The sequence below is a fragment of the Nerophis lumbriciformis genome, linkage group LG13 (assembly GCF_033978685.3).
Source record: "Nerophis lumbriciformis linkage group LG13, RoL_Nlum_v2.1, whole genome shotgun sequence".
Classification (NCBI taxonomy): Eukaryota; Metazoa; Chordata; class Actinopteri; order Syngnathiformes; family Syngnathidae; genus Nerophis; species Nerophis lumbriciformis.
In genome coordinates, this window is record NC_084560.2 from 15,652,868 (window position 1) to 15,678,665 (window position 25,798).

Consider the following 25,798-nt stretch of genomic DNA (forward strand, 5'->3'; position numbering starts at 1 on the left):
TTTCCTGGCATGGGTTCATAGGTGAGGGTGAAATTGTATCCGCTTTCATCAAGGGCTTTTTGGTACGGGGGGGTTGCTTGGTCAAATTCAGCTTTGCTAGATGACAGCATCGATAGCCTTTTATTGATTCCGGTAGTTATTCTTTTCGTGGTGGTGGGTGGATGGTTGCTGTCATGGTGCACGTATTGGAGTGTTGTGTTGGGTTTCGTGAATGGTTGGTAGCTGTTATTTCTCAGGTTGAAAGTGACGTCAAGAAAGTTGACGGTTTGCTTGTTGGCTTCAATCGTGATCCGTAGGCCGTTCTCTTTGAAAATTTGGCATATGCCCTTCTTGGTATTCTCGCTGCTCCTTGGCGAGGCGCGACACACTGCCAGTCCGTCATCACGGTAAATACCAAGGTTCAGATTGAGGCTAGCGAGCTGGGAGAGGAGGAAACTCCCAACGAGTTCACACGTTTCTGCTCCGTCAAAACTTCCCATAGTGACGTCAAATGTTGCATTGTTCTTTTTTTGCCATGGTGTACTGTTGTGGATGAGAATGGAGTTTTTTGCGTGGATGATGATGTTTCTTTCGTTGCCTGTGATTGAGTCGTAGTCTGAGGCGAAGTCTAGTGCTTGAGTCAGTACCGTAGGTCTTGCGTGATGGAAGGGTAAAATTCCTCGACATCAAAGGAGATAAAGTTGTGCTGTTGTTTGTCTTGGATGTTGTTGAACCATTTGATTACTGCTGCTGTATTTCTCCATTGGTTGAGTGGTGTTTTGTCCTTGATTTTTGTGTTGACTCTGTCCAGGATTATTTTGCTGATTTTTCCTATTTCAGATTTAGTTGGGTTTATTAGTCGGCATGTTGGGTTATTTGCGAAGTTGGGTTTGTGATCCTTCAATGTGATGAAGGCTTCCTTGTTGGCTGTGGCGTCCACCCTGTCCTCAATGTCCAGTTCAGCCGCGATCCTTTTATTTTCCAGGTGGATGTTCTGTAAGGTATTGGGTTGCGCTTTTTTGTATGATTTGGTGATGCTTCTGTCCAGTAAGGTGTGGTGTTCTGGTATGTCCATTCTGTAGAAGTTTGTGGTTTTATCGGCAGCTATGTTGAATATTCAATAACATGGCAAATTCTTGCATCCAGCACACCTTACAATAGTGGTAATAAAAGATGCAACCTATGCTTGAAAGAGAAACTGTTTATTATCTACCGTCCAGACCTGTCATCCCTCAACAAGCGCAGCGAAATTGTAACATGCCGCCATAGACGGAAACACCTCCTAGGTAACACATGAACCAATCACCACGCCCCTAGGCCAGCCTGTACCCACCCACTCTGTGCCCTATATAAACCATGGTATGCGAATGCTCCCATTAAAATCTCCTGACGATTGAGGGTACCCCCCTCATGAAACAGGCCTGTAGAGATGAAATAGTCTTGTGATTTTTTTCCCCACACATATATATATATATATATATATATATATATATATATATATATATAAACGGTAAAATGGTTCGAATAAAAAGTAAAATTGCAAGATAAAAATGAAATAATAAAAGTGCGAACCATTTTACCGTAATATATATATATTTATTTATTTATATTTTTTTTTTCCAATTTGTCGCACTTTTATTATTTCATTATTCTTATCTTGCAATTTTACTTTTTATTCGAACCATTTTACCGTAATATATATATATATATATATATATATATATATATATATATATATATATATATATATATATATATATATATATATATATATATATATATATATATATATGAGAGAGGCAAGGCAACTTTATTTATATAGTACATTTACAACAATTTTTTAAATATAACCAAAGTGCTTTACAGGTTAAAAAGCATAGCGCAAAAAAATAAAAACAAAGAAAGAACATAAACAATGAATGCGCTAAACAAGATAGTGCAAAAGCAATACGGTAAAATGGTTCGAATAAAAACTAAAATTGCAAGATACAAATAATGAAATAATAAAAGTGCGACAAATTGAAAAAACACACACACACACACACACACACACACACACACACACACACACACACACAAAAATGGTAAATGATGGACAAAATTCCCCTTTAGGTCTAATAATGCTAATTTCTCCTGCTTTCCCTCAGATTAACAACTTGTGGGGCTCCTCTGTCAAATCCTCGCTGCACATTCAGTGGCCCAAATCGACCAAAAACGGCAAATGGCTTTTATACCTGGTGAAGATGAGCGCTCAGGACGGCTCGCACGATGTCCTCTGCACGCCACAGTCTGAGATCAACCCTCTCCAACACATCCAGGTACAACGTAATACCAAGTCCACCCATTTTTAATAATAACTCAAGAAGGGTGCACGCGCTTTCAGGAAACGTCTGCATCTCGGACAAAGCGGGACCTTGGACATAAAAAAACACTGTCAGACAAAAATAGAATTTTGGTGAGTTGAAGGTATTTGAGGGTTTGTGCCGAGTAGGACTAATTTGCCTTCCTTTGCAGTCGTGTGGGAAGGACTTGCAGTGTGTGGTGTTAAAGTGCCCCCTGCAGGGACTCGATGGCTCCAGAGTGGAACTCAAAGCTCGTCTGTGGAACTCCACCTTCCTGGAGGTGATAAATGTTCTTTTGTTATTGCGGGACATAAACAATCGCTCATGTTTTTTTTCACCCCCCAACAGGATTACACTTCTCTGTCATCCTTGGACATTATTGTGAGGGCTTCACTGGTGCTGCACACTCAGGCCACAAACTTGATCCTGACGACCCCCAACACGGATGTAAGTGTTGGAGAAAAATTCAGAAGATGTTGTGAGTGGTAAGGGTGATGTGTGTTGCAGGTGACCCTTACAGTGTTCCCAGAGAGTGAAGTGGCCCAGTATGGTGGCGTGCCTTGGTGGATCATCCTGGTGGCTGTTCTTGCAGGAGTCTTGATTTTGGCTCTGTTGGTTTTTCTGCTCTGGAAGGTGTGTGAACATATAAAGTTTATAAAGTCAATGAAGAATATTTTGGTTTGGATAGCCGTAAGCAACATGTTTGTATCATGTGAAAACTTACCAGTACCTGCTGTACATGACTTGAAGTGATGTGAACTCTCCTTTTCTTGTACAATAGAAAACTCTTCTGTCAGTTCTTAACTCCAATTTGATTGAAAATAAGTTATTTCCATAAGGAATAATACAAAAAATATCGGATCCGGGGTAAACCTTTTGACAAATTGTAGATTGAACACATAAAAGTGTTAAAGTAACTAATGTTGTCAAGCGGGTAAAAAAAAAAAAAACAGTGATTCATTAATTATGCTCTGTAATTAATCAATCTAATTAATCTTTTTTTTTTTTGTCCTGTCCAGCTTCTCAGGCAATTTATACAGTAGATGTAGATGCCCATATTGGCTGTACACATTTACAATTACAAAAGAGAAGTGTGGGATACTTCTCTTGTTGCCTTATTTGTATTTGACTTTATTAAATGTATTTATATTATCATTTAGTGCAGCCGGGCCAGAGCAGGAGGGGATAGAAAGAGAAAAAAAAGGAAGACAGAGGGGGAAATTGTGGGGACAAGAGGGGGATAAGACAGAGAGACAACAACAACAACAACAACAACAATAGAGCAACATCAGCACATACGATATGTACAAATATGATGGTAAAAGTGATAGCAAAGAAGCAGTTAGTGAAATAAATAATAATACAGAAATGACAATGAGCATTATTACACTACAGCAATACAAATACCAATAGAAATAGCACTATTGATAATGAACAATACCAATAATGTACCTCTATTATCAACAATACAGTTGTTCAAATGCAACAATACATATACATAATGATAACTAGAGATACAAAAGAAAGCAGAAAAATGGAGGGGAAGAAAGAGAAGCCAGTTATATTAACCTTGCAGATTGTTATAGTAACAATAGGTTCAGCTTTGTCAGTGTGCCATGTGTTACCCAGTTTACCCTAGGGTAACAACGTTCATTTTTGTTTGATGAAACGTGATTATGTGCATGAGTGTATATATGTATATGTACAGAATGTGTATATGTACGTTTGTTATTATATTATATTAATCTATTTTTCAATCTGACCTAAAAATGCTGAGAAAAGCCCTCAACTTGAGGTATTTTCTAGTGATATAACTGTTGAAAGAAATGAGAGATTAGTTAATTATGACCCACCTAAAAATGTTGACAATTGCCCGAATTTGAGATAAATATATAAACAAAAAAGTGTCTTTATAAAGTCATTTATTGTTTTTAACAGACTTGAACAGGTGCAGTCGCTTATATTACCTAAAATAAAACCTCAAGTTAATACAAAGTGCTGAAGTTATTAATACACCAAAAATCAGTCAGAAAATGTTTCTGAGTATTGAATGTTGAATTTATTGCTTTACCTCAGCTTCAGATGATAAACAATATTCATACAAGAAATAAACAGACAATAATTAATACTCATACAAAGAAATAAACAGATAATTAATACTCATACAAGAAATAAGCAGATAATAATGAGTATTCATAGAAGAAATAAACAAATAATATTCATACAAGAAATAAACAGATGATAATTCATACTCATACAAGAAATAAACAGATACTAAATACTAATATAAGAAATAAACAGATAAAAAATAATATTCATACAAGAAATAAACAGATAATACTAATATAAGAAATAGATAATAATTAATAGTCGTAGAAGAAATAAACAGATAATAGTACGCATACAAGAAATAAACAGATAATTAATATTCATACAAGAAATAAACAGATAATAAATACTCATACAATAAATAAACAGATCATTAATATTCATACACGAAATAAACAGATAACAATTAATATTCATACAAGAAATAAACAGATACTAATTAATACTAATATAAGAAATAAACAGATAATTAATATTCATACAAGAAATAAACAGATAATTAATACTAATATAAGAAATAAACAGATAATTCATATTCATACACGAAATTAACAGTTATCGATCACAATCACCGTGCTATCATTTAGAAGTAACTATCAATGCCTAATTTCAGTAAGTAATAATTTAGCGTACTGACAGACTCACACAGAGTCTGACGCTCTTTTTAAATGTTATTGCCGACCTCATTTGGTTGTTTTGGAACTTTGTTGCCGACCTGAATTCGCCATGACATCATCCATGCTAACACTGCTAGCACGGCGGAGCTAGGCTAGCAAGCAGTCACAACAGCAACAACACACCACTTCCGTATTATGCACCAATGGCGTGAAGCCAGAGTGAGCTTTGTTCATGAACCCCCGGAATTATTAGTACTGACAAGCAAGTTGCTATTTTGCACATTCTTGTTCCGTATTGCTGCTATAATTATGACTTCCTGTGGATGTTATTTCTTATTTTTGAATGAATTACTTAGTCATCCTTTAATTTATATCACTCAGGTGTTTGAATTACCAGTCCGTTCAACTCGAATGTCATGAAATTCTATAAGAAATGCATTTTTATTATTTTTATTCTAAGTACGCAGTATCAATGGGGTATATGACTGTTGAATAATACCCTTATGGGCTACTGCACTGTATGTTAGACTGATAGGGTGACCATTTCCATGACACCAAAAAGGAGGACATTATGCGGCATATCAATAAATTACTATGGTGTACATAGGACTCTGGTATACTCTTATTTATAGTACAATTTTGAGTGGTTTAAAGATGATGTTTGTGTGGCTGAATAGGAAAAAATATTAAAGTCAAGTGTTTGTTAACAGTATTTGTATTTATTTAATACATTGTGGTGTTCAAAAAGTGACCACTGAGATGAATCTTTTCAAGTGCAGAGTGCCACAAAGCATAACATGTGTGGACTTAAATGTAGTTAACATATATAATTTTAAAAAAATGCCACAAAAAATGTTCCACATCAACATCAAGGCTGCTTGCTGCATATCTGGTTGCGTTATGCAGAATATGGGCCAAACAGTTTGCAGGGAGCACATCTTTTTGGCTCAGTTTCAGCTTCTGATACACTGTTATGTTTGCCACAATTGACACTGGCATTGTCTGCTGCATATGCAGACATGTTTTTCACCTCTAAGCCAGACATCTCAAGTTTTGCCAGCAGCTGGTTTGTTATGGCTTCTGACGTTTCGTTGCTGTCACTATAAAAATCCAACAGGACATGTTGGATGCCTTCATCAAAGTGAAAATACCTTACCACAATGGGAAAACACTTGTTTGTTCCTTTATTTGAGGCGTCGGTTGCTACGGAAAAGGGTAGGTTGTTTTCTTTTATGTAGTCGGTATGTTCCTGTACTGAATAGTGAGCGATGACGTTCTCGCACAATGCCTTGGCTTTTGTTCGGCCACAGGCCATCCCTTTAGCTGTGGGCTAGTCACTGAAAATCTCCCGGTCCACTTTCATGCCGCAGTCTAAACTTCTGTAGGACTGGTGATGCTTTGCAGTGGTTCTCAACCCTTTTTTCAGTGATGTACCCCCTGTGAACATTTTTTTAATTCAAGTACCCCCTAATCAGAGCAAAGCATTTTTGGTTGAAAAAAAGAGATGAAGAAGTAAAATACAGCACTATGTCATCAGTTTCTGATTTATTAAATTGTATAACAGTGCAAAATATTGCTCATTTGTAGTGGTCTTTCTTGAACTATTTGGAAAAATATATATAAAATAACTAAAAACTTGTTGAAAAATAAACAAGTGATTCAATTATAAATAAAGATTTCTACACATAGAAGTAATCATCAACTTAAAGTGCCCTCTTTGGGGATTGTAATAGAGATCCACCTGGATTCAGGAACTTAATTCTAAACATTTCTTCACAAAAAAAGAAATCTTTAACATCAATATTTATGGAACATGTCTACAAAAAATCTAGCTGTCAACACTGAATATTGCATTGTTGCATTTCTTTTCACAGTTCTTTTTCACAGACATTTTAGTGAGGGTCAAACCATCATGGCATGGGGGAAACTCTGGGTTTATGGTAATGAATGGAATAGCCTACTTGATTTGATGTTCAGTTTATGAACTTACATTACATTACATACCCCCAGGGGTACACGTACCCCCATTTGAGAACCACTGCTTTACAGCATGGTACACCTTGCACAGCTCCGCAGCGGTTATCTTGTCATCCAGGGGCAACGAAACTTCACGAAAAAATGTCCTCATTGAAGAGGTGCCGCACGTTTATTACTTTTATGTTTATCCACGCACCCGCATGCCGTTCAATTGCAGCTTTCCCCTGACTACTTACGTCGACATCACATCGACAAAGTGTGCAGAAGCCATGGAATGAGTCTCGACTGCTTTTCGTTATAAATTCGTGCTCTTTTATCCATTCAGAATTAAACGAGGTCTTGCGTTTTGGCATGATGCTAACTTTCTGTCCAAGTCATGCCGCAGAAGCACATGGACCCTTGTTTACTTTTTTAACCAACGATAAGCAGATTTGTATCAGACACCGCTCTTAGCCAATCATTTGATACGTTACTGCGTTGGGGGCATTTTTTACTGTCTTTGATTGGCTATCGCGCTGCAGCCCAGCAAAGATGAAAAAACTCTGCTCTTCAAGCCTAGTGCCTCAAAAAGGAGGACAAATACGTGTCCGGCTTGATGCTGCGCCGGACGCCGGACAGGGCATTAAAAATCCGGACTGTCCGGCCTAAATCCGGACACCTGGTCACCCTATAGACTGACCATACGTCCTCTTTTCCCCGGACATGTCCTCTTTTGCGGGGCTGTCCGGTCTGTCCGGGCGGGGTTTCTTAAATGCCTCAAATGTCCGGTATTTTGAGTTAAGGGTTGCGTGTATTTTCAATGTACGTCCAGGGTTTAGAAGGGGTTAAATTGTGAAGGTGTGCGCACGCAGCAACATTCGTGAGGGAGGGGCAGAGACAGAGAGCGAGACAGTCGAGAGACAGAACACAAGAGAGAAGCCGAAAGTAAATGCAACTTCACGGATGAAAAGTATCTGTGTTTTCGTCCTCGCCGTGACACATGGAAAGCAGAATGCACTGTGTGCAAAGCAGGAACGTATATATCTGTGGCAAATAAAGGGGCCAACGATCTACAAGCCTATATCGACACTACAAAGCACGGAACAACTGTGCAGGGCGAGAGCTCGTCTGCTGTTTTTTGTTTAAATTTAATTAAACTTGTTTTGAGGCATTATTTATGTTTAGATTATATACAAGAGGTTATTTTGAATATTTCTACCTCTGCACTTTTTTCCAAAACTGTGAATGTTACAGGATATAAGTGTGACTTATTTTGTTATACTGTCAACCAGTGTTGGCGTTAACGCACTTTTTGGGTCTTTTTAACGCATTGAAATCAGAACGGATGCAGACATATTTTATTTTTTTTACCATTTGCGGCCCACAGCTAATGTTTTAAAAGCCCACAGCACATTCTAAAAATACTATTAAAATAAACAAAAACATAAAAGTGAAATAAAAAAGCTTAAAGGTGAAATGTAATTTAGAAACAGTTGCAATGTTGACTAATAAAACAAAGCTGGTTTTTTTCTTTTAAACGATCATTGCTCAAAACATAATATTGAATCAAAATCAAAGTTATTATGAATTATTGACCTATCAAAGGTTCCGATTACTTCACGTCAAATATTCCCCTTTGAAAACTATTTTTGGTGGAAGATTTTGCATATTTTGTGTGTTTGCCATAAAAAACAGTTGTTTGACAAAAAAGGGCGGAAAACAAACAAACATAAAAAAACAAACATTTTGAAATGAGGAATAGATCAAGTTGATGTAGACTCCAGAGATTTAAGCGTTAAATATAAAATGTATGTATGCCCTCGCACACCATTATCATCACTTCATGACCCAAGCAAAACGCTTTTATACTGAAATAAATACACCTACAACTTATTAAATAAAAACATAGAAAAAACTACCAGCAGCGGTAAAGTTTAGATCCATGAAGGAAAGAAGAAAGTGAATGAATGTTTATAACTGAATACATTTACATATGCTTACACATTTGTTTTCTTTTGCATTATTTTTTTAAATGAATTAAGTAACATTTATGACAACCTTTATCCAAAACACAATATAGAATGTGAGATATAACAGGACAATGCATACATTTATCATTTGTTTTCAAAACGCTTACAAAAAAGTGGGACCCAAAAATTTACTGTGGGACCCCATTTTTATGACTTGATGGGGTCCCTGGGACCCCATTTTGAAAATTCCTAGCGCCAACACTGCTGTCAACAGAGGAGAAAAAATGCTTTATTTAAATAAATATATTATTTATAAAACAAGTTTGAGTATCATTGGCAAATTTTCACCTAGTCCCGGCCTTGGCACGCATATATATGTGCAGGGGCGCCGCTAGGGATTTTGGGCCCCATGAAAAGAATCTTCACAGGGCCCGCAACACAGTGTCATTATTTTTTTCTGTATTATAATTTCATCATCATTAGGGGCCTCTCTGGGCCCCCCTCCATCATGGGCCCCTAGAATCCGTCTCCTTTACCCCCCCTTTTCGGCGCCCCTGTATATGTGTCCTCTTTTTGGGGTTTCAGAATATGGTCAGCCTAGTGTATGTGCACTTTGATAGAAACTGCTGCACGTTATATACTTCTGCACTTTAAAGCTGCTAAAATACTGTAACTTGACCGCCCACCGATTAGTAAGTCTCATACCCTCTTTGTATTGTACTTGTATTTTAAAATGCCTATCATTATATAATTTAAATATTGTTGTGTATTTTCAATCTTATGTCATTTTTAATTGTGGATGCACCATAAAAGGACTACAGATGGAAATGATCATGGTGCTAAATCTGGTGCAGCCATCTTCTTGATGTAACTGCATGTTGTCCTTCAAATAAACAAATACAAGTATGATTTGCTACTTGGTACCTACAAAAAGTTAAAGTTAAAGTAGCAATGATTGTCACACACACACTAGGTGTGGCGAAATTATTCTCTGCATTTGACCCATCACCCTTGATCACACCCTGGGAGGTGAGGGGAGCAGTGGGCAGCAACGGTGGCCGCGCCCGGGAATCATTTTTGGTGATTTAACCCCCAATTCTAACCTTTGATGCTGAGTGCCAAGCAGGGAGGTAATGACTCCCATTTTTATAGTCTTTGGTATGACTCTGGACATGTCTAATGTTAGGGTGTTGAGGGTCCTGGCTGGGAATTGAACCAGACACTGTAAATTTTTGGATGCAAAAAAAAAAATAAAAACCCTCCAGCCTTTAATGACAGATAGCAAAGGCGTAATGTGAAGGTATAGTTGCTTGGGACCGTTGGCAGGGTTCCTCTATGCTTTTTTCACTAAGCAGATTTTATGTTGAGTGTTTTACTTGTTTTAAGGGTTTTGGTCCTAAATTATCTCAGTAAGATATTACAGCTTGTAGCTGAGATTTGATGACCTATATTGAGTAAAACATGCTTGAAACTAGAATATCAACTGATGCAAAGCTGTGTCATCAACACTCACAAATATAAAACTACTTCTTTAAAGTAATCATTTCTTACTTCAAGCATGACAAAAATCATGATGCCGAGCGTGTTAGGTCTGGGCGAAAATGAGGACTCAGACTTTATTTAGATAGTTTTCTTTGCTAAAACTTGACAAAAGTATTGGGACACTTAGGACTAAAACTGGACAAAAGTATTGGGACACTTAGGACTAAAACTGGACAAAAAGTATTGGGACACTTAGGACTAAAACTGGACAAAAAGTATTGGGACACTTAGGACTAGCACCAGCCAAATATGCGGGCCCGACCAACGCTGCTTGCAGCTTTAATTAGGGCCCGCACGGCCCATTGTAAAAGGACTCCCGTTGGGATTCCTTTTACAATGGGACAGAGGACCCTATTGAAATTGTAAGGTTTTATTAGGGCCCGCAAGGCCTATTGTAAAAGGAATCCCAAAGGGAGTCCTTTTACAATGGGACAGAGGACCCTATTGTTTCTGTAAGGTTTTATTATTAGGGCCCGCAAGGCCCATTGTAAAATGAATCCCAACGGGAGTCCTTTTACAATGGGACAGAGGACCCTATTGAAATTGTAAGGTTTTATTAGGGCCCGCAAGGCCCATTGTAAAATGAATCCCAAAGGGAGTCCTTTTACAATGGGACAGAGGACCCTATTGAATTTGTAAGGTTTTATTATTATTATTATTATTATTCTTTTTTCTTCCGCCGCCTCTTTGAGCTGTAATTTGACCCACTTAACATGCTTCAAAACTCACCATATTTGACCCACACATCAGGACCTGCGAAAATTGCCTTTTAATAAAAAAACCAAACCCCAAAACTCAAAATTGCGCTCTAGCGCCCCCTAGGAAAAAAAACTGAACTGCCTATAACTCCCACTAGGAAGGTCGGAGAGACATGAAACAAAAACCTCTATGTAGGTCTGACTTAGACCTAGATTTCATAATTGTACATCCTCGGGCAAAAATCAACAGGAAGTTGGCAATTCCCTCTTCAAGACAAAAATGTACTAAAAACAGTCACTTTTGCCTCTTTGAGCTGTAATTTGACCCCCTTAAAATGCTTCAAAACTCACCAAACTGAACACACACATCAGGACTGGCAAAAATTGCGATCTAATAATCTCTTGGACAGAGTAATTAAACAAAGTGGCTACAAAATCTATCTATGATATATTTGAGCAATAGCATAGGACATAAGACAATAAACAGAAAATCACTCCATAAGGAGGAAAAGGGCAATAGCAAAAGGTCTATACGAGTCTAATAACAAAAAAAACAACTATGATAATCTACAAAAAAGGTAATTTCACTCATACAAAGAAGTCGAGAAGCTATAAACAGTATGTTATAAAGAGTGGAGAAGCCTGCAAACTAAAAGCGCTCTAGAAGGAGGAAAAGAAAAGACATGGCACTATGAAAATTGATACTGTTAAGATTGTATATATTTGCGCTCTTACTCTGTGTGGCTTTGTTGTAGAGGTTGGATGTTGTAGCGCATGTTCTCCCCTTGGGGCGCTCTGGTGCTGTGTAGTGTTTAACACCGCAGCAGTTGTGTGTTCAACAGAAGAAGAGAATAAAGTATCCTCGGTGAGAGGACGTTGATGGTCGGACTCGATGAAAGTGTCGTTCATGTGCACGCATAAAGAACTCCATTAAGCTCAAACACCTTAACAGATACAAAAAGACTTGACCGAAAAACTTGAGCTAAAGAAAATCACTCTCTCAGAGGGAACAAATAAATCAACAAATAAAGCGAGACAATACTTATCAAACTTGGTTCAAGGCTGGAGGTACGTAGCGAGACGATATACTCTGGCAACAAGACAGGGGAAGACGAGGACTATAGACACATGAGGGAGGGTGACACAGGTGGACACAATCAGGCAATCAGGAGAGACATCAGACCAGTGACACAGGAGGAAAGGCAAGTGGCCTGAAACGAGAGGAGGATTAGAATTTTCAAAATAAAACAGGACGTTTGCCAGACAACCCCAAAACAGGACTTCCCTCACCACGATGTGACAGAGCACATATCATTATGTCAAGATAATGGCACTAGCACATGCTTGCCAACCCTCCCGAATTTTCCGGGAGACTCCCGAAATTCAGCGCCGCTCCCGAAAACCACCCGAGACAAATATTCTCCCGAAAATCTCCCGATTTTAGTCACTTTTGCCTCTTTGAGCTGTAATTTGACCCCCTTAAAATGCTTCAAAACTCACCAAACTGAACACACATCAGGACTGGCAAAAATTGTGATCTAATAAAAAAACAACAACCCCAAAACTCAAAATTGCGCTCTAGCGCCCCTTAGGAAGAAAACACAGACACAACTGCTCCTAGGAAGAAATCTCAGACAAAACTGCCTGTAACTTCCAGTAGGAATGTCTTAGAGACATGAAACAAAAACCTCTATGTAGGTCTCACTTAGACCTACATTTCATAGATTGACAACCCCCAGACAAAAAATCAACAGGAAGTTTGCAATTCCCCCTTCAAAACAAAAGTTTTGTAAAAACCGGTCACCTTTCTTCAAACATTATCTCCTCTGAGCGCGTTTGTCGTTTCGGCTTCAAACTAGCACAGGAGAGAGATTGAACCCTTCTGATTAAAAGTTGACCAAAGAGTTTTAATTACTGCTCCGGTTTTGATTTTACAAGCCTTCAAAGAACCGCTGCGCTGATGCTGCTGCGCTGCTGCCGTCTCAAGATGGCCGCTTAAAAGCAGGAAGCACCAGCGTGACACACGTATTGTGACACTTAGGACTAACACTCGACAAAAGTATTGTGACACTTAGGACTAACACTAGACAAAACTATTGGGACACTTAGGACTAACACTAGACAAAAGTATTGTGACACTTAGGACTAACACTAGACAAAAGTATTGGGACACTTAGGACTAACACTGGACAAAAGTATTGGGACACTTAGGACTAACACTAGACAAAAATATTGGGACACTTAGGACTAACACTGGACAAAAGTATTGGGACACTTAGGACTAACACTGGACAAAAGTATTGGGACTCTTAGAACTGACACTGGACAAAAGTATTGGGATACTTAGGACTAACACTGGACAAAAGTTTTGGGACACTTAGGACTAACACTAGACACAAGTATTGGGACACTTAGGACTAACACTAGACAAAAGTATTGGGACACTTAGGACTAACACTAGGCAAAAGTATTGGGACACTTAGGACTAACACTGGACAAAAATATTGGGACACTTAGGACTAACACTGGACAAAAGTATTGGGACTCTTAGAACTGACACTGGACAAAAGTATTGGGATACTTAGGACTAACACTGGCCAAAAGTATTGGGACACTTAGGACTAACACTAGACACAAGTATTGGGACACTTAGGACTAACACGAGGCAAAAGTATTGGGACACTTAGGACTAACACTAGGCAAAAGTATTGGGACACTTAGGACTAACACTAGACAAAAGTATTGGGACACTTAGGACTAACACTAGGCACAAGTATTGGGACACTTAGGACTAACACTGGACAAAGGTATTGGGACACTTAGGACTAACACTGGACAAAAGTATTGGGACACTTAGGACTAACACTAGACACAAGTATTGGGACACTTAGGACTAACACTAGACAAAAGTATTGGGACACTTAGGACTAACACTAGGCAAAAGTATTGGGACACTTAGGACTAACACTGGACAAAAGTATTGGGACACTTAGGACTAACACTGGACAAAAGTATTGGGACACGTAGGACTAACACTGGACAAAAGTATTGGGACACCTAGGACTAACACTAGACAAAAGTATTGGGACACTTAGGACTAACACTAGACAAAAATATTGGGACACTTAGGACTAACACTGGACAAAAGTATTGGGACACTTAGGACTAACACTGGACAAAAGTATTGGGACACTTAGGACTAACACTAGACAAAAATATTGGGACACTTAGGACTAACACTGGACAAAAGTATTGGGACACTTAGGACTATAACACTGGACAAAGGTATTGGGACACTTAGGACTAACACTGGACAAAAGTATTGGGACACTTAGGACTAACACTAGGCAAAAGTATTGTGACACTTAGGACTAACACTAGACAAAATATTGGGACACTTAGGACTAACACTAGACAAAAGTATTGTGACACTTAGGACTAACACTAGACAAAAGTATTGGGACACTTAGGACTAACACTGGACTAAAGTATTGGGACACTTAGGACTACCACTGGACTAACTCAGTGGCGTAGTGGTTAGAGTGTCCGCCCTGAGATCGGTAGGTTGTGAGTTCAAACCCCGGCCAAGTCATACCAAAGACTATAAAAATGGGACCCATTACCTCCCTGCTTGGCACTCAGCATCAAGGGTTGGAATTGGGGGTTAAATCACCAAAAATGATTCCCGGGCGCGGCGCCGCTGCTGCCCACTGCTCCCCTCACCTCCCAGGGGGTGATCAAGGGGATGGGTTTTGACCCACACCACACCTAGTGTGTGTGTGACAATCATTGGTACTTTAACTTTAAAGTATTGGGACACTTAGGACTAACACTAGGCAAAAGTATTTGGACACTTAGGACTAACACTGGACAAAAGTATTTGGACACTTAGGACTAACACTAGACAAAAATATTGGGACACTTAGGACTAACACTGGACAAAAGTATTGGGACACTTAGGACTAACACGAGGCAAAAGTATTGGGACACTTAGGACTAACACTAGGCAAAAGTATTGGGACACTTAGGACTAACACTAGGCAAAAGTATTGGGACACTTAGGACTAACACTAGACAAAAATATTGGGACACTTAGGACTAACACTGGACAAAAGTATTGGGACACTTAGGACTAACACTGGACAAAAGTATTTGGACACTTAGGACTAACAGTAGACAATGACAATATGAAATGGAATTAATTACCATACCATACCATACCATACCAACTTTATTTATAAAGCCCTTTAAAGACAAGCACAGTTGAAAAACAAAGGGCTGTACACCACAAAGAAATAGCGGCAAAGGACAGACTAAAAAAAATAACATTTAAAACAGAAATAAAAATACACAATTAAAAAGCAAATATAAATTACCCTAAGAACAGTTTGTTAGATAAAAACAGTTTAAAATTCATAATTAATTTTTGTTCTCAAAATTCTACACACAATACTTTATAATGACAACATGAAATGGAATCAATTAATTTATGTCCTCTAAATTCTACACACAATACCTTGTTGAATGGGTAAAGGCGGGAAACACCAGCAAACGCCGGTCCCGTCCATCGCTGCTCGCAGCTTTAATTTGACTTGTTTTGGAAAGTCTTTACAAGCCGAAGTTTCTTGTTCTATTGGCAGATAATTTTGCTTAGTTCAAATAAAAATACCCCTCATTTTTGTAATTTTTTTTCCCATTGTTTTTGAACACTGACTTTTTGCAGCGTGGCGAGCGTATGTATACATAAGGCCGCCTCTTCTAACTTGGGCAGGTCATCACGTGGAGCAAAAACAATAGATTTTTATTTCTCTCTTACTTGTTTGTCACAAATATTGCTAGAACATTACTTTAAAGCGACAGTGAGAAATACAATCATGGTTTCCTATGTCGGATACTTAGTTTGGCTAACAGTTGATTGCTCCTCCCTCCTCCCTCCTCCCTCCTCCCAGTGTGGTTTCTTCAAGAGAGCGTCCAAAGACGATTACGACGCGGCCTGTCACAAGGCTGAGATCCATGTTCAGCCCTCTGACAAAGACAAGCTCTCTGCCGAGGCCTGATTATGTGTTCTTGAGCATGGGTAAAAAAATAATAATAAAAAGAAATAGCCCTGAGCATGCGCAGCCACTAATGAACTCACCCTGCAGCTTCACGCACGGATTTAACTTGACACGTATTGCACACCAGCAACACGAATTTCTGCAAAAGGTGTCACAAAATGCTTTTGCTGCTTGGATTTTGTAAATGCATGCTTAACAGTCTTTTTGCACAGTTATTGCATTAAACTAATAACTGTTTGGGAATTCTTTCCTTCATCCAGTGTGGATTCTTTAAACGCTCCAAGCAAGACAACATCGTTCCCCAGTACCACGCTGTGCGCATCCGAAAGGAGTCTCCTCACCGCCCGGACGGCAAAGTCAAGCTGGACCCTTTTGAGAAAAAGCAGTGGTCGACAACGTGGGTCGACAATGAAAGCTATTCTTAAAAAACGACTTCTAATCAACTTATTTGTCTTGAATTAGTGGACACTTGTTGAGTACAAGAGCTCCAGGTAGTCATTAGATTGTGCAGGTGTAAAATTCAATGCAACATGTTTTTGTTAGTCTTTCAACACTGTATAGATGATTTTTGTATATATTTCTGCATATTGTATATTTATTGTTTGATAAATGGAGCCAAAGATGCTTAAGTCTTTTGCCTGCACTGGACCAACGTCTGTATAAAAACAGGGGTACTGTCTCTTTAAAACCTCGCATCATTTGAAAACACATACAGAGAAGGCACAGTTTTTACATTTTAATTATTCAGGATTTTTGTACTTTTTTCCATTCATGGTGACTGTAGAAATACTTCAAGATGCTGGTTTTGTAATTATTGTTGCATCATGGTAGCATCGTCACTGAAGTGATTCTCTTTTTTTTGTGAGGAAGCTTAAGGCAGGATAGCTGCAAAAAAAATAAAAAATAATTTTTTTTTTTTATTCAGGAATGTATGTGTTTATTTAACATTTGAATGTTAAATAAACATTGTTTAAATGAATGTTTACAATGTCAATATTTTTGTTTTTAGAATGATATTCAGCTTTAATGTTGCCATTACTTTTCCACAAATTAACTCATTCTGGTATTAGGCGTCCAAGCATGACCTAATATAATTTGCTAAAAATGACTTATGCGTTTATGACTGTTAATTGGTTCCAAACATCACAGTGAATTATTATCAATAACAGATCAAATATTTTAATAGCCAGAGCATAAAAAACTGATTTCAACCTACTAAATACATTTTTCAACATAAGAGCCTTCTTGGCATGAAATATCATCCTTTAGTCACTTAATTCATTATAGTCCTGCTGTTTTAGGCACTGCAGAAAGTCAGTGTTCAAAAACAAGGGAAAAAACTAACAAAAATTATGGGTATTGAACTAAGCAAAATGATCTGCCAATAGAACAAGAAAATGTGGCTTGTCAAGACTTTCCAAAACAAGTAAAATTAGCTAACCTCAATGAACCCAAAAATACCTTCAAATAAGTATATTCTCACTAATAACAACTGTACTTTTCTTGGTAGAAAAAAAAAGAGAAATTTTTGCATTATGTTGAAAAATATTCTTAAATGAAGTAAAAGCTAGTGCCATTATCTTGACATAATGATATGCGCTCGGCATTACATTTCTTGAAACCAGCAAACTTATACTAAAAACTAGTTTATTGTTCTTAATGGAAAGGCAACAAGGCAACCGCTTGTTACTCTCGGGGTCTACTAACCGCTCAGGCAAATCACAAAAATGCATTTTTCCATCGATAACATGACATCATCGCGCCAAGTGCGTGCTCTTTCAGTCATTTAGTGCGCATATATACAGCACGGCCCCAAGACAAAATGTTTTTCATTGTAATTTTGATAAATTTACCTGAATGTGCATGAACTATTTCTGTTTCAAAATTGTTTGAAATGTCAAATGTGAAATGTTTAAATCAGGGGTCCCCAAACTTTTTGACTCCGGGGCCGCATTGGGGTAAAACAATTTGGCTGGGGGCCGCGCTATATATATATATATATATATATATATATATATATATATATATATATATATATATATATATATATATATATATATATATATATTATATGTAAATGTGTGTGTGTATATATATGTATATGTAAATGTATATATATGTGTGTGTATATATGTAACTGTCTATGTATATGTCCATGTATATATATGTATATATATGTGTATATATGTATATGTGTCTATATATATATATATATATATACAGTATATATTATATATATATATATATATATATATATATATATATATATATACAGTATATATTATATATATATATATATATATATATATATATATATATATATGTATTCATACATATATATTCCTCGCGCACTAATTGACTTAAAGAGCGCACTTGCTGCATGTCACGTTATCGATGGTAAAATGCATTTTTAGACAATATGATTTGCCTGAGTGGCTAGGAGACGGTAGGAAATGGACTAGTAAGGACAAATTCAAAACAAAATAATAATACAAAAACAAAATAAAAATGTTTTTTTTAATTTTTTTTTTTAAACTTGGGACTTCCTGTAGGCCGGATTTTGGACGCTGGGGGGGCCGTATCCGGCCCGCGGGCCGTAGTTTGGGGACCCCTGGTTTAAATATTAACTGTCCATTTACTGTACTGTGCCAACTGTACTACTATAAGAGTACGTATTTTCTATTGTTTTCATTGAAAATAAAACATCCATCCATCCATCAATTTTCTACCGCTTGTCCCTTTTGGGGTGGCAAGGGGAAACGTTCCCTCTAAGGTGCGCACCTACGCAAATGCGCACTGCTCACGCGTCCTCTGCCGCGCAAGAAATCAAATCCCACTCTAAACATATCGTTTATTTTGTATGATTTTGCAATGCAACTGCGAGTAACAGGTGACGAAAGGCGGCCACAACAGATAAATCAATGTTTGTCAACACTTAAATTATTGTATCGTCTGTGGAGACACTTAAAGGAGGACAGGAATTCCATCGGTCCTTTTATTTAGCGATATTGTTTGTCGGCCATAACCACACCAAAACAATGTGTAAAATACTTTTATCTAGCAAAACTGGTCGTTGTCTACCGTACAAACCAAGCCAAAAGCAACTCTTTGTCATCTGTTATATCAACAGCAGCCGCTTGCTCTCTCACACCTGCACCAACACATACAATATGGCATGGGGGTCGGCAACCCAAAATGTTGAAAGAGCCATATTGGACCAAAAGTACAAAAACAAGTTTGTCTGGAGCCGCAAAAAATTAAAAGCCATATTACATACAGATAGTGGCATGAGATATAAATGTAATTAATATGACTTAAAGGAAACTACATGAGCTCAAATATAGCTACAAATGAGGCATAATGATGCATTATGTACATATCGCTAGCCTAAATAGCATGTTAGCATCAATTAGCTTGCAGTCATGCAGTGACCAAATATGTCTGATTAGCACTCCACACAAGTCAATAACATCAACAAAACTCACCTTTGTGCATTCATGCACAACGTTAAAAGTTTGGTGGACAAAATGAGACCATGTCATCTGCTGGTGTCGGTCCACTCTGTTTCCTGAGATCCAGGGTCAACGCAGCCGTCTACCAGCAAGTTTTAGAGCACTTCATGCTTCCTGCTGCTGACCTGTTCTATGGAGATGGAGATTTCAAGTTCCAACAGGACTTGGCGCCTGCACACAGCGCAAAATCTACCCGTGCCTGGTTTACGGACCATGGTATTTCTGTTCTAAATTGGCCCGCCAACTCCCCTGACCTTAGCCCCATAGAAAATCTGTGGGGTATTGTGAAAAGGAAGATGCAGAATGCCAGACCCAAAAACGCAGAAGAGTTGAAGGCCACTATCAGAGCAACCTGGGCTCTCATAACACCTGAGCAATTAACGCAGTAATTGAGGCAAAAGGAGCTCCAACCAAGTATTGAGTATTGTACATGCTCATATTTTTCATTTTCATACTTTTCAGTTGGCCAACATTTCTAAAAATCCCTTTTTTGTATTAGCCTTAAGTAATATTCTAATTTTGTGACACGGAATTTTGGATTTTCATTTGTTGCCACTTCAAATCATAAAAATTAAATGAAATAAACATTTGAATGCATCAGTCTGTGTGCAATGAATAAATATAATGTACAAGTTACACCTTTTGAATGCAATTACTGAAATAAATCAAGTTTTTCAAAATATTCTAATTTACTGGCTTTTACCTGTATATTGATATATAATGTAGGAACCAGAATATTAATAACAGAAAAAAACAAAACTTTTTTGTGAATGAGTGTGAATGAGTGTAAATGGGGGAGGGAGGTTTTTTGGGTTGGTGCACTAATTGAAAGTGTATCTTGTGTTTTTTATGTTGATTTAATAAAAAAATCAAAAAAAAAAAAAAAAAAACGATACCGATAATAAAAAAAACGATACCAATAATTTCCGATATTATTTCAATATATATATATATTTATATACACAATGTTACATTTTAACGCATTTATCGGCCGATAACATCTCTAATGTTTAATATAAACAGCGTGCTTTATAACAATTAGGGAGGTTTGTGTCATGTTTGTCCTCCTACAGAAACTGTACTAAAACAAAAAATGTTTTTTTTCCCCCTCATCTTTTTCCATTATTCATACTATTTTGAAAAAGCTCCAGAGAGCCACTAGGCCGGCGCTAAAGAGCCGCATGCGGCTCTAGAGCCGCGGGTTGCCGACCCCCGCACTATGGCAATTAGCCACTGGTGCGTTTATGGCCACACAAAAAGTTGGACAACTCCAACACTACACGTAAAGTGTAAATTTCAGGTGGTTTTACTATGACTCCTCAATCAGTGTGCTTATTTTACTGTCATTTGTTAAGAATGTTATTTTTTGGATATTAATCATGAAATGATGTTACAGGACTACATAATTGCTAATAAAAATATGTATTTTACGGACAGAAAGTTAATAAACACTTCATCTCATGCAACATGTGAATGTTTTAAGGGGAACTAAATGTGATCTCTGAAAGGGGTACACAATCTTTCCAAAGCAGGACCCCCACCCAGGCATAAAACACTAGCTGATTAAAAAAAAAAAAAACAATATCTAAGTGGGCCAAATCACATATCTTAGAAAATAATCTCTTGAAATTGACTAGTCACTTGATTATAATAATAGGACATTTAAATTGTTATGTCAGGTTTGAGACAAATGTGCTGCTGGTATGACCAGTGTGCACGTCTGTATTCCACTGAATGCTCAGAGTGTTTGCTCACACACATGAACAATTAGAGGGAACATTGGCGGGGGGTGCTGGAGCCTTTGGCTGTCATCTGTTTTAATTATGAGACACAATTTTGTCAAAATCATGATTTTTTTTTTCATGCTTGAAATAAGAAATTATTACTTTAAAAAATTAGTTTTATACTTGTGAGTGTTGATGACACAGCTTTGCAACAGTTGATATTCTAGTTTCAAGCATGTTTTACTCAATATAGGTCATCAAATCTCAGCTACAAGCTGTAATATCTTACTGAGATCATTTAGGACCAAAACACTTAAAACAAGTAAAAGATTAACATAAAATCTGCTTAGTGAGAGGAATTATCTTATTAGACAGAAAATAAGCAAATATGACCCTTATTTGAGATATTACATCTTACTTAGATTGCAGTTTTTGCAGTGTGGCCACCATACTGAACAGCGTGATCTGATTAGTGGGCAATAATACTTAGTGAAGTTTTTAGTTCATTTAGCCAGTCAATGAATTCATGTTTGCCCATCGTGGTGTTGCTTTATTCACTGAGAAAACACTGCATTACATTCCTTGAATATTTTTTATGACATCAAACATTTTCTTCAGTTATCTATGAAAAAGCGAGCTGCGTTGAAAAGGACGTGAGAAAGAAGGCCGACACAAACAGTGATCAACACTTTTGGTCTGACTGACCACGACGGCAAAAATACCGAAGATACATTTTTGTCAATAAAATGTTTGTGCGGGTCAGTCAAAGGTTAAACGGAAGGTCTTCTCCTGCTCCTTACGCTGGTTGTCGCACAGTTTCGACACCTCCTCCACTCGTCTTTGCAGGAGCCCTGAATTCTGGTCGATCCACTGGAGTGAATCCATGTGGGCGTTGAGGATTTTGCAGATCTGCTGGAGCTGAAAAAGACAGAATGTGTTGTTGAGCGAGCGCCGAGTTGTTGAGTGTTTATTTAGCAGGCGTCTCACCGGGTCGCTGGTGTCTGCGGGGCCGCTGGACGTGTTCAGGTGCTCGATGATCTCCTTCAGGTCCTGAGACATCCTCTTCAGCTGCGCGTCCACGTTCTCCGCCAGCTTGTAGGTTCTCTCGCGCTCCTCGTCCGCGTTCTGCATGTAGATGGTGCCGCTCTGCTCCTTCACCGTGTCTTCCAGTGGACACAGCACGTCCTCCAGCTCCTTCTGCTGGGACAGGATGAAGTCCAACTCCTGGTTGAGCCTCCTCTGGTCCAGCTTCACCTTCTCCATCTCCTTGTGCAGGGACGTGATCTTCTCGCCGTTCTCCACCAGCATGCGGTCCCAGGCGTTGACCTGAGTGGCCTGCTGCAGGAAATGTCTCTCCTGGTCTTCCAGCTCAAGGCTCCACTTGTTTATGAGACCTTCCAGCTGCACGTAGGTCATTACAGCAGGGGCGGCGGTTGCAAGGGCGATGGCCGCTGTAGTCAGGGCTGTGGTGGCGGCGGCGCTCGTGATGGACTGCGGCTTGACCGCCAGCGAGAAGCCCGTGGTGGAGGACCCGGTTGTGGCTGCGGGGACTGGAGCGACAATGGAGGTGGCGGTTGCCGCTCCCAGAGGCTTGAGCGTAAGCGACAGACCTGCGCTGGCTGTGGTGGTGGTGGCGGCCGCGGGAGCTGCAGTTGAAGTCGGAGCTGCCCCGAAAGAAAAGCCAGATCCAGCTGCAGGAGCAGGGGCAGTTGTGGCGGCGGGGGTCGTAAAAAGAGAGGGGGCGACTGATGAAGCGGCCTGGGAGGCTACGGGGGGCGCTGGGGTGGATGAGGGTTTGATCCCCATGCCGAAACCTCCACCCAAAGCAGCTAAGGGTGCAGTGGTGGTGGCAGGCTGGGCACCCAGGGTAAGGTTTGGGGGCGCAGTGGAGCCAAAGGCAAAGCCTCCCCCTGGGGGTGCGGTGGTGGCGGCAGGCGGGGCACCCATGGTGAGGTTTGAGGGAGCAGTGGAGCCAAAAGCAAAGCCTCCCCCTGGGACGGCGGCGGTGGGTGCGGCTGTGGTGACCTGGACCTTGGTGCCGCCGAAGCTGAAGCCTCCGAACGAGACCCCGCCAGGTGCAGCTGCAGTCGCGGCTGCTGCCGTCGCAGGTGGCGCTGTCGGTTGGGGCTGAAGTGGGGCGGCGGCACCACCAAAAGAGAAGCCTCCTCCAGCCGGGGCCGTCAAGCCTGGGATCAGGCCGAACCCTGACGACGCAGCCGGGGCCGCGGCGGCGGAGCCCAGCGTGAGACCTGCACCCGGTGCCGCGGTCGTGGTTTGTGGAGCTGAGCCCAGACTAAATGTGGTGGTGGTGGGGGTCCCGAACGAGAGGCTGCCGCTGGGCACGGTGCTCTTTGCCGGGGTACCGAAGCTAAAGCCGCCGGTGGGGTTACTGGCACCCATCTGGGGGGCTGACCCGAATGCGAAGCCACCTCCGGCGGCGGCTGCTGGCGCGGCCGACGGCAGACCAAACCCTGCGGTGGGCGCCGCCGTGGCTGTCGTGTTCGGAGCCCCGAAAGTGAAGCCCCCAGTGGGCTGGCCGAAGTTGAAGCCGCTCATGGTTGCTCACTCCAAAGAAACAAAATGGTCACGAACCTCGCTAGCTTTTTTTTGGCGGGTCACTCGTCTCCAACTTCCTCAGAGTTGAATCCAATGTTGGCTTTGTCGATGGCGGAAGTGGTGAAAAGTGTCCCGCGTGTTAGTTCGCATTACATTTAAGTAACGAACGACTAACACATCAAAGTATAAAAGCGTGGCTTTACATTCATTACGACGTCATATCATTTTTGTAGCACACTAGCGGAAATGACGTAACGTCCGCCTTTTTTCTTCTTCGTTTGCTTTTTGGGAACGCTCCAGCCATAGACATGTTATAAGTAGACGCAGCATTGGCTGCTGTGACGCGAGAAAATGGGCCGCCATCTTGAAGTGGTGATGAGGAGCCGGCGAGCAGCCGAAACTGACAGTTGACAGGTAGAAAACAAAGATGGTGTTCAGCGTTTTCCTGCTCAAATGAGCGGACTGTTGAAAATAGGAATCGGGGGATTACTTTTCACAAGTAAGATTTAACATAAACGTACTATTGGTTGTATTTAGGTATGTCCGATAATGGCTTTTTGCCGATATCCAATATTCCGATATTGTCCAACTCTTTAATCACCGATACCGATATCAACCGATATATACAGTCGTGGATTTAACACATTGTGCCTAATTTGGACAACCAGGTATGGTGAAGATAAGGTACTTTTTGAAAAAAGTAATAAAATAAGGGGAAAAAATGAATAAAAAAGAAAGTAAAACAATATAAAAACAGTTACATAGAAACTAGTAATTAATGAAAATTAGTAAAAAAACAAAAACAGAATATTAATAACAGAAAGAAACAACCCTTTTGTGTGAATGAGTGTGGGGGAGGGAGTTTTTTGGGTTGGTGCACTAATTGTAATCTTGTGTTTTTTATGTTGATTTAATAACAAAATAAAAATACAAAATAAATAAAAAACGATACCGATAATTAAAAAAACCCGATACCGATCATTTCCGATATTATCAGAAATCTCCAGTTGTATTTTGTGAAAAGAATATTACCACGGAGTTGAGAAAGAGCAAAGATTGATTGGTTGAAACTTTTATTAGTAGATTGCACAGTACAGTACATATTCTGTACAATTCACCACTAAATGGTAACACCCGAATAAGTTTTTCAACTTGTTTAAGTCAATTCATGGTACAAATATATACGATCAGCATAATACAGTCATCACACAAGTTAGTCATCAGATTATATACATTGAATTATTGACATTATTTACAATCCGGCGGGTGGGATGTGGAGGGGGTTGGGAGGGGGGGAGGAGGTTGGGTTGCTATCAGCATACTTCAGTCATCAACAATTATATCATCTGAGAAATTGACATTGTAACAGTGTAGGTCTCACTTGATAGGATATGTACAGCGAGCAGTGAACATAGTGAGTTCAGAAAGCATAAGAACAAGTATATACATTTGATTATTTACAATCCAGGGAGGTGGGATGTGGTGGGGGGAGGGGGTTAGTCTAGGTTTGTAGCTGCCTGGAGGTGTTTTTTTCGTGCAGTTTTGAAGGAGGAAGAGAGGCACTTTTTTTTACACCTGTATCTTCAATAGTACTGAAATCCAAAACAAAATTCACCAGCCGCCACTGATTATGATGCATTCTCATTTTAGCCAAAGTATAAGACAATACTTTCTTAACAGTATAATTGTAACCAATAAGTCTTCAAGTAACAATACTGAAATACTAACATTGTTGG

The 25,798-nt window shown here is 39.4% G+C and overlaps 2 protein-coding genes across 3 annotated transcripts in view; one reads left to right on the forward strand and one right to left on the reverse strand.

Moving 5' to 3' along the window:
- The window catches only part of itga6a (integrin, alpha 6a), a 94,932-nt gene extending 77,430 nt beyond the window's left edge, over positions 1-17,502 (forward strand). The window contains exons 20-26 of one of the 2 annotated variants that reach the window (XM_061971621.2): positions 2,127-2,297; positions 2,363-2,434; positions 2,494-2,601; positions 2,670-2,768; positions 2,829-2,954; positions 16,163-16,290; positions 16,531-16,678. In XM_061971621.2, the coding sequence (XP_061827605.2) occupies positions 2,127-2,297; positions 2,363-2,434; positions 2,494-2,601; positions 2,670-2,768; positions 2,829-2,954; positions 16,163-16,270 (684 nt within the window). In that variant the 3' untranslated portion in view covers positions 16,271-16,290; positions 16,531-16,678. Of the gene's footprint in view, positions 1-2,126; positions 2,298-2,362; positions 2,435-2,493; positions 2,602-2,669; positions 2,769-2,828; positions 2,955-16,162; positions 16,291-16,530 lie in introns of both variants that reach the window. The other variant, XM_061971622.2, reaches the window with a different exon arrangement.
- A 4,501-nt stretch (positions 17,503-22,003) lies between these two features.
- Positions 22,004-24,350, reverse strand: nup62l (nucleoporin 62 like). The gene is made up of 2 exons (XM_061971619.2): positions 22,494-24,350; positions 22,004-22,424 (listed from the first exon to the last, which is right to left on the reverse strand). The coding sequence occupies exons 1-2, from the start codon at positions 24,060-24,062 to the stop codon at positions 22,266-22,268; spliced, it is 1,728 nt and encodes a 575-aa protein (XP_061827603.2). The 5' UTR covers positions 24,063-24,350; the 3' UTR covers positions 22,004-22,265.
- Positions 24,351-25,798: the final 1,448 nt, after the last annotated feature.